This window comes from Apium graveolens, chromosome 6 (assembly GCF_009905375.1).
Source record: "Apium graveolens cultivar Ventura chromosome 6, ASM990537v1, whole genome shotgun sequence".
NCBI classification, from domain to species: Eukaryota; Viridiplantae; Streptophyta; class Magnoliopsida; order Apiales; family Apiaceae; genus Apium; species Apium graveolens.
In genome coordinates, this window is record NC_133652.1 from 146,406,804 (window position 1) to 146,423,435 (window position 16,632).

General features: G+C 34.8%; 1 protein-coding gene across 6 annotated transcripts; it reads right to left on the minus strand.

Moving 5' to 3' along the window:
- Positions 1-9,243: 9,243 nt before the first annotated feature.
- On the minus strand, positions 9,244-16,286 carry LOC141668819 (uncharacterized). Of its 6 annotated transcripts, XR_012553233.1 has the most exons (9): positions 16,203-16,286; positions 15,855-15,935; positions 14,895-15,032; positions 12,619-13,536; positions 12,291-12,387; positions 12,120-12,190; positions 9,875-11,716; positions 9,514-9,795; positions 9,244-9,421 (listed from the first exon to the last, which is right to left on the minus strand). XR_012553233.1 is itself a non-coding variant. In XM_074475838.1 (8 exons), exons 1-7 carry the CDS (start codon positions 16,242-16,244, stop codon positions 9,908-9,910), a joined length of 3,096 nt encoding a protein of 1,031 aa, XP_074331939.1. In that variant the 5' UTR covers positions 16,245-16,286; the 3' UTR covers positions 9,438-9,795; positions 9,875-9,907. The 6 variants fall into 6 exon arrangements, 5 of the variants coding, with proteins under 5 accessions (XP_074331939.1, XP_074331938.1, XP_074331937.1 ...); XM_074475838.1 differs by lacking the exon at positions 9,244-9,421 and having other exon boundaries at positions 9,438-9,795; positions 12,291-12,375; positions 12,667-13,536; XM_074475837.1 differs by lacking the exon at positions 9,244-9,421 and having other exon boundaries at positions 9,438-9,795; positions 12,667-13,536.
- Between the last annotated feature and the right edge of the window lie 346 nt (positions 16,287-16,632).

Genomic DNA, 16,632 nt, shown 5'->3' on the forward strand with positions numbered 1-16,632 from the left:
TTGGATACTAGGGAGTTTAGTGTCATCAAATGTAATATTGACACTTTCAGTTACTTTATGTTGATTAATAATATACACTCTGTATGATCTTCTTCCATATCCAACAAAAATACCCTCATATGCTTTTGCCTCGAATTTACCACGACGATCATCTCCATCCTTGAGCACGAAGCATCTGGCACCAAATACATGAAAGTATTTGATAGAAGGTTTCTGTTCATTCAAAATCTCATAAGGAGTTTTCATGAAGTCTTTGTAGATTAGAGTTCGATTCTGAGTATAACATGCAGTATTGACAGCTTCAGCCCAAAAGTACATTGGAAGACCTGATTCACTTAACATCGTTCTTGCAGCTTCAATCAATGTACGATTCTTCTTTTTTACCACTCCATTTTGCTGAGGGGTTCTAGGATCTGAAAATTGTCTGGTAATCCCTTTGTCTGTACAGAATCCATTGAGAAGTGAATTCTTGAATTCTGTTCCATTATCTGACCTTATTGCTCTAACAGAGACATTAGAATCTAACTCAATCATCTTGATATGATCAATCACAACTTGTGGTGTTTCATCCTTAGAGTGAAGAAATAAAACCCACGTATACTTGGAATAGTCATCAACTATCACAAGACAGTAACACTTCTTTGACATCGAAAGGACATTAACTGGTCCAAATAAATCCATGTGCAATAATTGCAGAACACCAGTTATGGAAGATGTGTCAGTACCTCTGTGACTTGCATTCTTTGACTTTCCTTTCTGGCAAGCCTCACATAGTCCTTCTGGGGAGAATTCCAGCTGAGGCAGACCTCTGACCAATTCTCTTTTGACAAGAGAATTCATTGTTTTGAAATTGAGATGAGAAAGTCTCTTGTGCCATATCCAACTCTCATCTGACGATGCCTTTGCATAGAAACAATTGACTTCAGGATTGCTTCCAGAGTTCATGTCAGCTACGAACAGATTTCCTTTCCGGATTCCCATCAAGGAGGGTTTTTCACTTTTCTTGTGCAGAATCTGACACTTCAGCTTGTCGAATAAAATATTGTAGCCGTTGTCACAGAACTGACTAATGCTAAGCAGATTGTGTTCAAGTCCTTGCATAACATACACATTTTTAATGATAACATTTACAGCTAGCAAACAGCCATATCCCTCCGTTAAACCTTTGTTGTTATCTCCAAAGGTAACCACTGGGCCAGCTTTCTCAACCACATTTGATAGCAGGGCTCTATCTCCGGTCATATGTCTTGACGATCCGCTGTCAAGAATCCACACTACCGGTTGTACCTGTTTAATGCCCTCTTTTCTTGACGATGAGGTATTTGCATCACTAGCCATGAGAGCAAGATTCCCAACTTCTTCATCTTCACTGTCAGTATCATCCCAGCTTCTTCCTTTTGCCAGGTAAGCCCTTTCAGATTTACTCTTCTGATTAGAATCATAAGAGTTCTTCCTAAATTGTTTTGGCTTCCTGCATTTTGTGGCAAAGTGTCCCAACTCATTACAGTTGAAGCATCGAATGGTGCTTCAATCAACCATCCCTGTCTTGTACCCACCACTGCTGGTGTTAGAAGATGAAGATCCACCTTTCTGGAATCTGTTGTAGTTGGACTTGTACTTGAACTTGGGATTCCTTTTGAATCTGACATTTGAGAATCTCTTGACAATCAGGGCCATTGACTCATCCTCCAATTGCTCCAGTTCTTCCAAGGAATAAAAATCATCTCCTGATTCATTTGTAGTAGGAGGATCAAATTCTGCTACTCTCACATTTTCTTCAACCTTGGAAGACTGTACCATTCTTTCTGACTGTTGAGATTGTTGATGTTGTTGATCTTCAGCTACTAGAGCAGTAGACGTGCTGACCACTCTTCCTTTCCCGTAAACTTCCTTCTGTTGAATCTGCTCCAACTCATAAGTCTTTAACACACCATAGAGCTTTTCCAAAGAAATCTCACTCAGATCTCTTGCTTCTCTTATGGCAGTGATTCTATGTTCGAGATGAGTTGGCAGTGTTAAAAGGAACTTTTTGTTGACCTCCCTGATGGAATAGTATTTACCATTAATGTTCAGGTTGTTGATCAATACATTGTACCTCTCAAACACTTCAGTGATTCCTTCTCCTGGATTGGATTTAAAGTATTCATACTCAGAGGTTAGGATTTCTAACTTGTTCTCCCTAACTTCCTCTGTGCCTTCATTAATAACCTCAATAATTTCCCAGATATGTTTGGAATCTTTATAATTCATCACATGTCTATTCATCAAGGGATCAAGGGATTCTACTAAAATTAATTGAAGGCTAGCATCCAGGGAGGCTTCTTCTTTTTCAGCAGGAGAAAAATCCTCAGGATTCTTTACATAAGTTTTAGCTTTGGTGATCACCACATCATTTTCTATTACCTCTGGTTCAATAATCATTGGAATTTTTGGACCCTTCTTTAACACTTCCAGATATTTGGGATTAGCAACTTGTAAAAACAATAGCATCTTCTTCTTCCACATGATATAATTTTCTTTATCAAATAGTGGAATTTTAACGGTTCCAACTTTTTGTGAAGTCATTATGAATTTTTGAATAAATAAAAATTCAGGGAGTGAAAGAAACACAAAAGTCTAGGATCTTGATTTGTTCGTTAATCAGAAGGCTCTGATACCAATTGTTAGGTATCAATATGTTTGTAGAAGGGGGGTTGAATACAAACAATACCGTTTAATCGAATAAAATGCGGAATAAAAAAGGTGAAACAAAATTCAAGTTAAATAAAATTATTATTAAACTTGAAAGGTGTTACAACAACGGTATCGTTTACAAGGGATTAATCTCAAATCCATTATTACAAATTTAGAATAAATTCGACATGAACTTTTTCTATTTTTGCAATAAAAAGATCAAATGCTAAAAGCGATTTGAGATTAAGTTCTAGGGATTTCGATCCGCTAGATAGTTACACAAGAAAAAGAAAAGTATTTCTAGTGGATTGGATTTAACAATAAATACTAGAAATAAATGATCTGTGTAGATTGCAATAATTTCTCTGCAGGTTCTCTTGTTCTGTGTTTTTCTGTTGAATATTCAATGTTGTGTTCTGCTGAAAAATGATCTGCTTTCAGTTGTTTAAGTAAACAAAACAATCCAGTTGAATCAGCAAGACTTTCGGCAAGACAATCAAATGAACTGGCATGACAATCCATTTGAACTGGTAGGACTTTCGGTGAGACTATCCTTTTGAACTAGCAAGACAATCCCAATAGCTAGCAAGACTATCCTTTGAACTGGAGAGACTTTCGGCAAGACAATTGTTTGTATTAGCATGACGTTCGGTATGACTATCAATTGTCATACCGATTGTCATATTAGTACAATCAGATTGTCTTGTTGAATTTGAATAGATTTTAATCCAATTTAAATTCTGAAAATCCTTAATATTAATTCTGAATTAATTAATCAATTAATTCAATTAATCAATAAATTAATCTTTGCAGATATAATTTATTTTCTTAATTAAATTATATGACTTAATTAATTAATAGAGAATTAATACTAATCTTGAGCAGCAACCATTCTTCTGAAAATCTTCTGAAAAACACTGTCAATTATGAATCAATTCCACCACTTCAATGTTGACACTCGATGTACTGTCTGGTTCATGAGTGACTAACTTCCGTGACGTTTCTTCAAGCCTTGACCTTGATACTCTTGATTTTCTTCATACTAAATCCTTGTAATTAATTGATACTCTGACGAGATCTCTGTCACTTGATTAAATCCACAATCTTGATTTATATCACTGAGGCTTGATCAATTTCTTGAGCTTCTTCCAGTGAATTAAGTCATCAAGTCTGTAGATGAACAATGTTACTTAATCCTTTGACATATGTTACTCTGTGAGATCTCTCTGACGATAGATCCACTATTTACTTATTACATTCTTATTTGAGTTGAGTTAAATCCTCGAATAAATAAATAGGCTATAACATATGCCTTTCAAAAGAGATCCGTAATTAAAGCCAAGTCAAGATCTACAACTGCTCAAATTCTGATGTGTATAAAGACTGAAGTTGTTATCAGAAGTTAAAGATGGTAAAGCTTTAAGGACTGTAAGGTGTAGTTATCTAGTCAAATTCTCATGCATTTGTACTTAATGTTTTTGACATCATCAAATATCTGTTAAACTTGTATATTATGCTAATTTAGAAGTTGGGGGAGATTGTTAGATATATTTGATAATGTCATATCTAATATGATTTGTGTTTAGTTTTTAGATCATAATTAAACAGGACAAATCAGTACTTAACTGGAAATCAGCACTTATACTGAGTCAGAACTTAAGTTGTCAGAACTTAAGTTATCAGGAGATATTTATCAGGAGATAATATCAGGACTTAGGGGGACTTTCAGATAAGGAAGGCGGCTGATTGAAAGGAAAGAACATCAGGACAAACGCAAGAAGCAATATGCATGAAGAAGGAATTCTATGAAGAATAGAATACTTGGAAGAAAAGATAACTGATTGATATATTTTAGGAAGCAGAATTATATTCCATATCAATTAGAGATTATCTTGTAACTGTGTAGTATATAAACACAAACATAGAGTTTACACTATAAGTGTTATCATTATTGAGAATAATATTCATTGTAACCCTAGCAGCTCTCGTGATATTTGTTCATCACTGAGAGAGGACAGTTCTATATTGTAACAAAGTTTATTATATTGAATAAAGTCTGTTTTCTGTTACTTGTGTTCTTTAATTCGATTTGATTGTGCTAAACACTGTATTCAACCCCCTTCTACAGTGTGTGTGACCTAACATTACGAAATAACTCAGATGGTTAGAAATTTTTTTGATACTGGTGTACTTCTGGAGAGCATCAACATGACCAATATTGTACTTATTCCTAAAAAGAGGAACCCATCTAGTTTGACAAGAACTGAGGCCCATAGCTTTGTGTAATGTGGTGATGAAAATAATTACAAAGGTTATTTCGAATCGCCTCAAGAAAGTGTTAGACTCAGTAATCTCGGTTGCACAGAGTGAGTTCCTACCTGGTAGGCTAATTTTCGATAACATCATGATGTCTTTCGAGGTTATGCATTATTTAAAAAGGAAGAAGTTCAGAAAGGAAGGGTATATGGCTCTTAAATTGGACATGTCTAAAGCCTATGACCGGATAGAGTGGAAGTTTCTAAGGGAGGTTATGATCAAAATGGGGTTTAATAAGTGGTGGACGCGTCTGATTCTACAATGTGTGTCAACTGTGCAATATAGAATCATACATGGAGAGTTTGAAATTGGCCCGATTCGACCTAGAAGAGGCTTAAGACAGGGAGACTCATTATCTCCATATCTCTTCATCATATATGCTGAGGGTTTATCGGCACTTATCAGACAATATGAAGCACAAAAATGGTTACAGGGGATCAGTATTTACAAGAGAGCACCAAGAATTAGCCACATGTTGTTTGCTGATGACAGCTACATGTTCTGTAAGGCGGATACAGGAGATACTAGAAAGGTTTTGGAACTACTGGATGTATATGAACGAGTATCAGGGCAGCGTGTGAATCGATAAAAATCTACGGTATTCTTCAGTGCCAATGTCATACAGTACAACAAGGACATGATTTTCCAAGGAATGCAGATTAAGGAGACAAATGACAATTCTAAATACCTGGGCTTACCAAACATCGTAGGACGGAATAAATCGGTGGTATTTGGGTATCTCAGGGACAAATTTACAGCTAGCATACAAGGGTGGATGGAGAAGAATATGTCAAGATCGGCGAAGGAAATACTAATCAAAACGGTAGCTCAGACTTTGCCCTCATACACAATGAGCGTCTTTCTTCTACCGTTAGAGTTAACTAGAGATATGGGGAAATCCATGGCATAATTTTTCTGGAAATCAACTCAGAAGAACAACTCTAAAATAACCTGGATGGCTTGGGAGAGGATGTCAAAACATAAACATGCAGGTGGGTTGGGTTTTAAAAGCTTGAGAGATGTTAATCTGGCTATGTTGGGAAAGTAGTGTTGGAGACTTATTACTAATCCAGATAGCTTGGTGGCTCGTGTTTACAAGGCAAAGTACTATGCGGACTCTGATTTTATGTCAGCTAAACTAGGAAGTAGCCCCGGTTTTATTTGGCGTAATATTCTCGAGGCAAGAAAGGTAATCTCAGCTGGTTCAAGCTGTAGGATTGGGACGGGTAATAAAATAAGGATTCTGGATCAACCATGGTTGAATGATATGATCAGCCCATACATCTCGACTATATCTCCTTCGATTATAAATCAAAACGTTGCATCGTTGTTCCGATCAGGTACTAAAGAATGGGATATGGACATTGTACGCGATATTTTCAACACTCGAGATCAATTATGCATTGCTAACACACGAGTAGAACCGAAACTGGACACAGACACTTTATACTGGAAGCTCGAGAACTCATGTATGTATATAGTTAAAACAGCTTACAAACTGTTGCAGGAAAATAAGGGTACATGGAGTAAAAGTGAGAACAACGATTTCTGGAAAAAACTATGGAATGCTAAATCTCCACCAAAAGCTATAAATCTAGTTTGGAGAGTTGTTACTCGCTTTTTACCAACGAAGACAATGCTACAGGTCAAGCAAGTCCAGATTGACAGTAAGTGTCCAGTATGTAATGAAGAAGTAGAGTCAATTTTTCATGCCCCAGTATAATGTAAGTCTGCAGCTCTTTGTTGGCACATTTTTAACCCAAGCATAAACACAGAGGGCTCTATTGAGTTTACAGAATGGTTGGAAAGACATCTAGAAGGAAACTCAGTGCATACCAATTCTAAAATCATCACACTATGCTGGGCTATCTGGAGAGCAAGGAACGATTTAGTATGGAGTGGTAAAAGGTGGAAGTCAATCAAGATTGTCGCTAAAGCGTGGGAGTATCTTTCACAGTGGTCACTTGCCCAAGGAAGGAGACTTGGGGCACCTCTGAATCCTCCAGTTGCAGGGGATGGTGCCGTATACTGGGTAAAGTCACACCTACATGAAGTAAAGATAACAGAAGATGCGGCAGTATTGAAGGACCAAGGAGTGTCTGGTATTGGCATCGTTGCAAGAGATCATGCAGGCCAGTTGATTCTAGCGAAAATCAGCAGCTTTTTGGAAGTCATGAATCCAACAATAATCGAAGCTATTGCAGTGAAAGAGGCCTTGAGCTGGGCCAAGGAGAAGGGTTGGAATGCAGTCACTCTTGAAACCGATTGCTTAGTGGTGGTGCAGATGATTAGAAGCAACACTCCTATGCGTTCCCGTTTGGGTAAGGTGGTGGAGGACTGTCGAGTTCTACTTAAGGAAGATAACAATATAAGGTTGTATTTCATCAAGCGGTCTGCGAATATGGCGGCACATGAACTTGCTCATGTTTCTCATATGTATCCTGATCGTGAATTTGATTGGAGTTCTGTTCCAATCAATACTAGAAACTGTATCTTGAGTGAAAGTTTGGAGTAATGAAAATGCATTTCTTGTCAAAAAAAAAAAAGATGCAGCATGTATGATAAGATTTGTCTAATTTTATATTATTTTTTGGAAAAAGAAAATAATTTAATAATAAAAAATTATCTGGCATCTACATATATAATCGAAATTAAACAAACATATATTCATATTGTTGTTGAATCCTTACTTCTTAAATATGCAATCAAGCAAATTCTAATTCTTCAATTATTATTTTGAGCAATCAGCCATGTATGCATCACCACAAAATTTTTTATCACTGAATTAATATGATGAAAATTCCGCAAATTTACAATTCTAGATCAATAAGATAAATCAAAATAAAAATCAAACTCTCACAAAGGAGAGATCAAACAAAATTCAAATAAATTGATAACTTATTAGAAAAAATGAAAATTTTATCAAAAAATTGAATAAGAAATAAAGAATTGGGGTTTTAACTGATGAAACTCCGATAAAAGCCCCTCACAGTTTTTTTGAGATTACTCGAAGGAGAGAGAGGTCGCGCGAAAGTGCTGCGGTTAAAGATATTTGTCTAATTCTTTCTTGTTTCATCATCATGAAATGAAATAATAATAAAAGTATTTCATTTATAAATTGTTATTTCACTTTTCTAAAGAAAAATTCCTTGCCACCTTTTCCAAAAAATATCAAAATATTTTAATCTGGAATTTAAAGTTGAATAAGAAAGTGATGTTGTAATTTAATTATCTTCTAAACATTTTTACATGTTTAATAATTTTCTTTCATTAAAAGAAATAACAAATCATGCCCAAACCTAATGCATGCATAAACTTTTTTTCTCACCTTTTTGAGAAAATGTTGTCGAGCACAAGAATTATATAATTCTTATATTTCTTTTAAAAATGCACGTAAGATGCAATATATATGTACTATTTTATCCTTATTTTAGGTTTTTTTTAATTGAAAAAATGTAATTTGTTCAGTCCTTCAAGTATTTCTTTGCTAAAAATATAATAACAATTGGTTTTATAGACCTTCACCTTTTCAAAATATTTTAATTTTAAAAAATAAATCAGATAGAAAAAAAAACAAAACTAAAAACTCAGTGATATATTTTCAAAATATATTTGAAAAAATTAAGAAAAGATTTTCAAAAAAACAAACAGGATCTCTGGAAAATATTACCAAACAAAATATTTAAATTGTTATAGTAATGACTAGAGTGCACCTATATTACTGGTTAAATAAAGGGAACCTAACTACTGGGAAACTTGCGAGTCTAACATCGAAGATGTTGATATTCGGTGTAACACTGGTGTTTATATTTTAAATCTTTTGAAAACCACAATTGACGATTTTTATTGACAAATGAAAATATTTTTTTCCTGTTCCATTATAGTGTGGACATTTTTCTTGATGATTGAATAAAAGAATATTCATTTATCAAAATTTAGCTGTAAATTAAAATAAATAAAAAACTCGATTTAAAACATTTATATAATTATGTTCAAAATTTTATATAGATAAAATTTTATAACAATATTCTAAGGCTCCGTTTGAAAATGCGTATTATCAGAAAAAATGTTAGGTGGAAAAAGTGTTGTGAGAAAATTAGATGACTGTTTATATTTTTTAAAAAATTTATACATATTTTGAGATATAATATATAAAAATAATATTTTTAAAAAGATTTTATGATTAAATGATGCAAAAGTAGTTGCAATGTAACAATTATATTTAGCTGGGCCTAAATGTCCATTATTTTTCACTTGTAAGTTTCTAAAAAAGCTCATGCTATTGAATTTGAGTTTATTTTCAAATCATCTTGGGTATTGTAATATGAATCCTTTTAATCTGGGTATTAGGAATTTACTACATTTTGAATGGTAAAACTCACAGGATCCCGCCTGAGCCGATTGTGCAAGCACTGTGATCTAGTAAGAAAATCTGTGGCAAAACAAGGTGAACCATCAAAATTTGATTTTAGTTCCATCCTCAATTTCATGTTACAAAAATTACAAAAATAATCAATCTGAAACCTGAACTTAACTTGAGCAGTAAACTTTGGCAGGAGTCGGTTCACAACTTGCATCAAAGGAGGTCAGATGCAGTAGATGGCTAGATGCCTTCATGTGATGTCCGACCCGAACGAGCAATTTTTGAAAGCCAGCTTAATAGCGCTATTTCAAGGAAAATAATGCACTAAGTTCTGTAATTGGCCAAAATCATTGTTCTATAAATCACTGACCATCTCAAATTTGTATCACTCTCTGACCATTACCATTTTGCAAGATCCCTAAACAACATTCTTCCGTATCACCCTGCAATCCCAACTTCAGAACATTAATACAGATAAGACAGTAAAAAATTTCTCTGCATAAAATATATTATCCCTGCTACCTGTAAGTGGCCATCTAAATTAATCAAAGAGATTTATATTTCTTGACTTAATTCCTGGGGAACTGGAATGTCCAGTAGCCTAAATGTGCGCGGAGTACCCGGTTGATTGTTCTTGTTCTTCACGAAAGGAAGAAGTTTTCCTGCATATAAACTTTGAATGATCCAGGACTCAGGCATCAAGGGTATCTTCCTTTCCAAGGCACAGTGTTTTAGATGACGTGAAAGCCCACTTTCATCATCAGTAACTATAGCCCCTACTGATAACTTATTATCATCGATATTCTGGACCAGAACGTGGAGGGTTTTAAATATATGACCACCTCCATGTTTAATCACTTTCGCAATCTTGTTACAGAAACTTGGCTTCCCATGAAGCACGATGCCTACACGGTCAAAAATATAGTTATCACACAGTGCTGGCTTCCCTATTCTGGGGCTCTTTTCACCCCAAAGATTGGGTAGAATCATGTACTTTTTAGTTGGTAATACGGAACCCGCACATATTGAATTTTTAAGCCAATCGACTGTAACCAGGCATGCCTTGATGGCACAGCCATACAAGAACTTGACAGTTTGTAGCTTTCTGGAACATAATATAACAGGAAGCGGCTGGCATTTAAATCTTGAGCTCCACAGTGCTCTTGAACTAGGTGGAGAAGGAATATCAGAGAGAACTATGCCACCAAATGTTCTAATTAGACCTTCAATTTCCTTTTCTCTCTTACTAGAAAATCCGGTTAGTAAGAATTTTATATTTTGAAAAATACGCCTCTTCAAACTTTGGTCAAGAATTTTGCTTGGTCGCCTTTTTCTACCTTTAAATTCAGGCCCAGCATTAGTGTTTGAAATTATCAAACCAAACTTTCTCCTGGTCGACTGATTTGAATATGTTGCATCCATCATTTGAGTTTTCCTTTTCTGGGGAAAACTAGTGTTAGCTTCTGCAAAGCGGACACGCTTTCTTCCTGGAACCGTACCATTATGCACTTCTGCCATTCGCAGGTCGTTCATCTGCAACACCACGTCATCCTTATTTCGGAATGCTGACTGCTGTAGATTTTCTTTCTTATCGATATCTAAAAAAGAAGACTTAGAAGCAGGGAGGGGCCTTGAACTAGCATTTGAATTAATAGGTGTGTATGTTTCTTTCTGCTCATGGACAACCAACTCTGATGTTTCCTTAGCAGGCTCATTTAAGTTTCGCGTGCTATTACTTGTTTTTGCCATTGAACTTTGGAAAGAAGAGTATAATTTCTCGGATTGACATTGTAAAGGGAATGACTGATTACATTTTCCTTCATCCAAAAACACACCATTTCTAGGCAGTAGCATGCTGTAACTTTTAAGTGAGGTTACTTGCCTGCGAACAAGTTGAGAAACAACAGAATCAATTACCTGTGAACTTGGCTCCTGTCTACAAATTAAATTGTCAACATTTGAAGACTTTTCCGGTTTGTTCCCATTGTGTTTCTGAATGGGGACAAAGTTGCTTGTCTCAGCTCGACCTTCGTGGTTTTGAGCTAGATTAGAACATGTATTTTCCAAAGAAATGCTGCAGGGAACAACAGAACAAAGAGGGTCCGCCACAGATGAAGTTAATGAATTCATGATGTCTTCATCAACAAATGTGGTTTCAATATTTTCATTTCCTGAACGCTTAGAAAGTACACTTGATTGAGAAGCTAGGCTGGAAACATTATGCTCTTTATGCACAAAAGAGTTCTCGTCTGGAGCAACGTCAGCAGATTCAGAAAGGATGCTTGTTTCACCAATGACAAATGCAGGGACGGACTGTGCACTGTTATGTTCCATTTCCATGGCTACAACTGCATTTACTTCAGCCTTCCGAACGCACATACAAAAAGAACAACAATGATAAAAATAAATAAGGAATATGGTGTATATAAATCTCATTCATAAGAATAACAAGTAAACTAGATTATCATTATGTTATATGATATTGAAACAAATAATAGAAGATAACTAGTTCTTAGCAAACATATTATTAACTCCATCCAAATGCATGTCATGAGTTCACTTAGTCACAGGAATGTACCCAAAAACATATAACAAAATCAATTAAAAAATCTGTCTGCCCGGTTAATATGTATTATTCTTGTTAGCTAATTGTCGCATTTATTTTTTAATCTTTCAGTCTCAAACTCTTTGCTCAGGATACCCTCACCTATGAAAATCTTTTTTAAAATGTTTAACCAAACAGTACTATTATAAGTAAAGCACTAACCTTATGTGTCCAACCACCAAACCAGCGGCTTTGGAATTTTTCTTGAGCTTTCTTCATTAAATCCTTTGTTTCTATACAAATTAAATGAAAGAAATAATTTACCAGATGGATTTACGATAACATGTGTGTGTGTACTTTGGTCGAGGAATCAAGGGTGGAGGAGAGACTAACCATTTTCTTCTGAAAGGATAGCCTGATGGGAAGTGTTCTCTGTAGCTTGCAATGAGGTGATATCCTCCAAGTGAAACTTGGCGTTCTGCAAATCAAGCTATAACTATCTATCAACAATTTTTACTTAACAAACACATTAAGAATAGCATAAAATAATAATTGAGCTAACATTATGTCGCTTGCATTAAGCTTAATCACTACAAGATATAACTGAAATTCCCCTAATTCTAAGGAGGGTAATGTAAGAAGAACCTTCCTTCTTCATGAAATAGACAAATATTATAAAAAATAAATAAAAGAGTAGCTTATAAAAGAATAGCAAATTCACCATGGAAAAAGAAGGAAGTCCGACAATAAAAAATGTATCTCTTGCTACCTTTGTTGTGGATATGATCTCAGGTGTTTCCAAGAGAATCATATCAAATGCTATTTCAGATGCTTCTGGGCCTGGTGAAAGATTTTTACTTATATTCATTTGCTTCACGTTGTCAAAAGGCTCAAATGCATCATTTCCTTTCAGTGCTTTACCACAACATGTAGAATCTTCTGGCTGTCGTTTTGTCCTTGTATCAGCAGAATTAACTCCAAGACTGTCAGGATCTTCACGATTCAGATTTTCATCACCTTCATATTTTCCAAGAGAATATGTATCTTGAACTTGTGATATGTTAAAGTCAGAACTAGGCAGATGTGAAGCACAGAGAGTAAGGCCAACCTCTTCATATGCACCTTTCATCGTGGAGTCATCTAAATCTGATAAATAATCATCATCACTAGTTTCCTCATGCATAATATTTGAGGCCTCTATATATCCCTCCACTCTGGCTTGCTTTACCTGAAGGGCAACTTCAAGTATAGCTGAAGCAGACAAATAGCTTGTAGGTTGACTGCTGTCTATTATTTCATGTATTAACAATGCTTCTGATGCTGCAATAGAGAGCTCTACTGCAGCAGTAATCTCATCATCTACAAGTTTGACATGATCTTCATGTTTAGTAGCATTATCCAGGTTATTACTGGTATATTGACTCAAGTTGTCACATTTTTTTGGTAGGCCTGAAGGAAGATTAGTTGAACCAGCACACTGGGACATTTTACACTTAAATTTATTGGCCTTCTCTTTGAGGAGAAGCGATGTCAGAGAATGATCAGGTTTAGAGATCTCAGCTTGAGATATCTCCACAAATTGACTTCGTGTATTGTTGAAATCATCATCGCTCGACAGATGCAGATGAAATTTCGGAACCTGCCAAATATTGAAAATTAAAAGCACAATTCAGAAATATCAGTATAAGATTTACAATATAGGAGCATACAAAATCATGATGCGGCTTTTTTTGCACAATAATATATCAACATGAATATTTTAAAAGGAGTTACATTTCCAAGTTAATAATTCAGAAAAATCCTGCATTGAAATTCGACTTGCATGTGAAATCTGTAATAATCTAATCATTTAAAGATGTAAGAAGTTGTTTTTAACTGAAGTTTGAAGTTTAAAGTTTAAAGTTTACGATGATTGATGAAACTTTTCTATATATTTCTGCTCATCTATCTCTAGAAAAGGGTTGAAGCTCTCTCACGATTCGCAGTCATACGAACAGTGGTACTTGTCCCAGCTCTCTCTATGTTAACGATAGCTAATCCATTGTATGTCCCTCTTCCCTAGCGTGGTCCCCAGGTTTTATCGAGGATTGGAGAGGAGAGGTGGAATAAAAGAAAAGGCTTTTAAAAGAAGAAAAGCAAAATATCCAAGACAAATTTTAAAACCCTAGCTAAGCCTCACACGCCTAGCATATTGCACAACACAGGAACAGAAGATAAATCAACTAGCATATAACAGGAAGATAGTTTGTGACCTATGTTATTTGTACTAAAGTGTGAATCAGATTTAGGCGATCCGAAAAGAAAATTCTTTCTCTTAAATTTGGGAGGGGGGGGGGAAGGATTCGCTGATATGGATTCAGAATTGGGCATGAATTTGGGACTCAGCATGCAAGTTTAACAATAAAATTCCAAAGTTCTTAAGTTTTTCCAATGTCATACAAACCAGTACCTACCTGCTTTTCCAGCAGTTTAATCTCTACCATAAGCTTGTAGTTGTGAGTTTTCAGCCACCTTTCTCTGTTTTTTTATGTTCCTACCCCTTGAAGGGGAGTTCGCTTTAAAGAGTAATCAGGACTAAAAAGATTATGGTTTAAGGAGTTTGTATGGTCCACCTTATATTGTATATCTATCTATCTATCTCCTTAAAGGCCAATCATGAAGAAGAGCTTGTACAATCTTTAAGCAGTCCTATCTTACAGGATGTTGTCTATAATACAATGTAAGCGTAGAAGTGGTTTCATCTAGCATCAGCGGAAAACGTACATAATGACGATCCAAAACTTTGTAAAACAATATATATATGGGCCATAATTAAGTGTCAAATTCTCTTTACATTTTTTAACTGTTTTTTTAATATTTACTTCTGCATGCTCTAAAACCTGTAAAAACAGACGTCGTTTATGATCATATAAGCCACACTTCCTAATTCTAGATACATAAGGTCAAATAAATAATATAGGAGGTAAAATAAAAGAAACTACCTATTTAAGAACTTACATTACCAGAAGATGAAACACAAGTAAGTGGGGAACTGTCTTCCACGGATAAGAACAAATGGCAACTCTTGTATCTGCCTTCCTCACTGGATAACAAATTGGCATCTTCTCTCATCCCAGTATTTAGACAAGGCAAATCCTATCCATAATAATTCATCAATACAGGGTTTTTTTAAAAAAAAAATAATCAATCAATGTCATTATCATAGTCAGTAATTCAGAACAATTATCATCTAAATTTTTCAATTAGCCTTTATAATGTAGAAGAGCGGAACTACAGTCTAACCATTGGTGGCCATGGTCCCTCCCCCCAACTTTTTATTACCTCACTACCAGTATTATGTATTTTGTATTCTATCATCAAACAGCTTGTTAAAGGGTAAAATGGCCCGTCCCAATATGTGGTTAGCCCATACATATAAGAGTAAATTCCAAAACTGGCCCGTACAAAAGCCTAATGAACAAGTTGAAAAAGAGATTAAGAAACTTAATTGTACTTGAAAGGTCCAAAACAGAAAATAAACTAAAACTGAACAGTTAAGCACAGCTACTTCACGTTTCTATCTCTCTCTGTGCATTTTAAAGCACACAGCCTTCTAGCTCAATGTAGGTTCAATCACAAAGAGCAAAGATCGTAGTTTTAATATAATATGAAATGATAATATAAATTTTCCCTCCTTGTCTAATGTGAATTTTTTTTGGCCCCCTCATGTTTTAAGTGTGCGCCCGGCCCTGATAATGTAGCAGTGAATATCAAAGCAAATGAAAGAAACAACTAATCTACAGAGTATTCTCTGACACTATAAGTTGATACAATATTGACATAAATTATTTCAAACATATACATATATATACATAAAATCTACAGAGCAACACAATTTTTAGTAGGATAAAACGAAATTGTTAAGTAATTGCATAATATGACTAATGGATTGAGAATAAAAAGAGAGAAAACAGAAACCTGAAATGTGGAATTGAAATGAGAGTTTTCTTGTTGATTGGATTCGCACGGTTGAAGCCAAGGCGGAAGCCAATTTACATCCTGTCACCACATAACATAACCATTTTATTATTATTTTATGTGTAATTGCATTCACCAATACACATTCAACTATGATATCAAATATAAATTCTCAAAGATTAATTTTAATTAATTAGAAGACTGACTTAATAATTTACCAATTGCTTCTACTAAATCTCACAGTGAACCCTAAATAAACTAGTACATGAATATAACAATTACAATAAGGTCTCCTAGATATAAGTACGGTGATGGAACCAGGATTTCCAAAAGCAGGGACATATTTACCTCAGAAAATTGAGGAGGGCGAAATCCAGCTATGTTCGCCATTGAGAGAGAGAGAGAGAGAGTAAAATGTAGAGCGTAAGAGAACTTGGCGCCAATATAAGCAATACATCCCTCCCTGCCTAAAATAACTATTATTAAATACTGTAGTATATTAAATTCATTTTGATTTGTAATTTTTAATTTTTTTTCAAATAACATATATTTGTTTTTCGATGTTAATCAATTTTTGATTATTTTAACACCTAAAAAATTCAAAATAAACATGTAATTAGGATACAAAAATTACTCTAAATAGTTAAAAATTAACATGTTTGAAATTTATATAAAAAAACTCATATCTTACTTCTCTTCTATATCTATAATACCTAATTACTACTCCTTAATTTACCCCTAGGTAAAAAAAATTACTCCTGGCCCAATTTCTATGTAA

What these genes read in the sequence shown, in the direction of transcription:
- LOC141668819 (XM_074475835.1), bottom strand. Translation starts at nt 16,244, where the DNA reads ATGGCGAACATAGCTGGATTTCGCCCTCCTCAATTTTCTGAG. An exon ending in ATTTCAATTCCACATTTCAG is followed by an intron (nt 15,033 to 15,854) that starts GTTTCTGTTTTC and finishes TATTATGGATAG; the next exon opens with GATTTGCCTTGTCTAAATAC. An exon ending in GACTTCCTTCTTTTTCCATG is followed by an intron (nt 12,388 to 12,618) that starts GTGAATTTGCTA and finishes AGATAGTTATAG; the next exon opens with CTTGATTTGCAGAACGCCAA.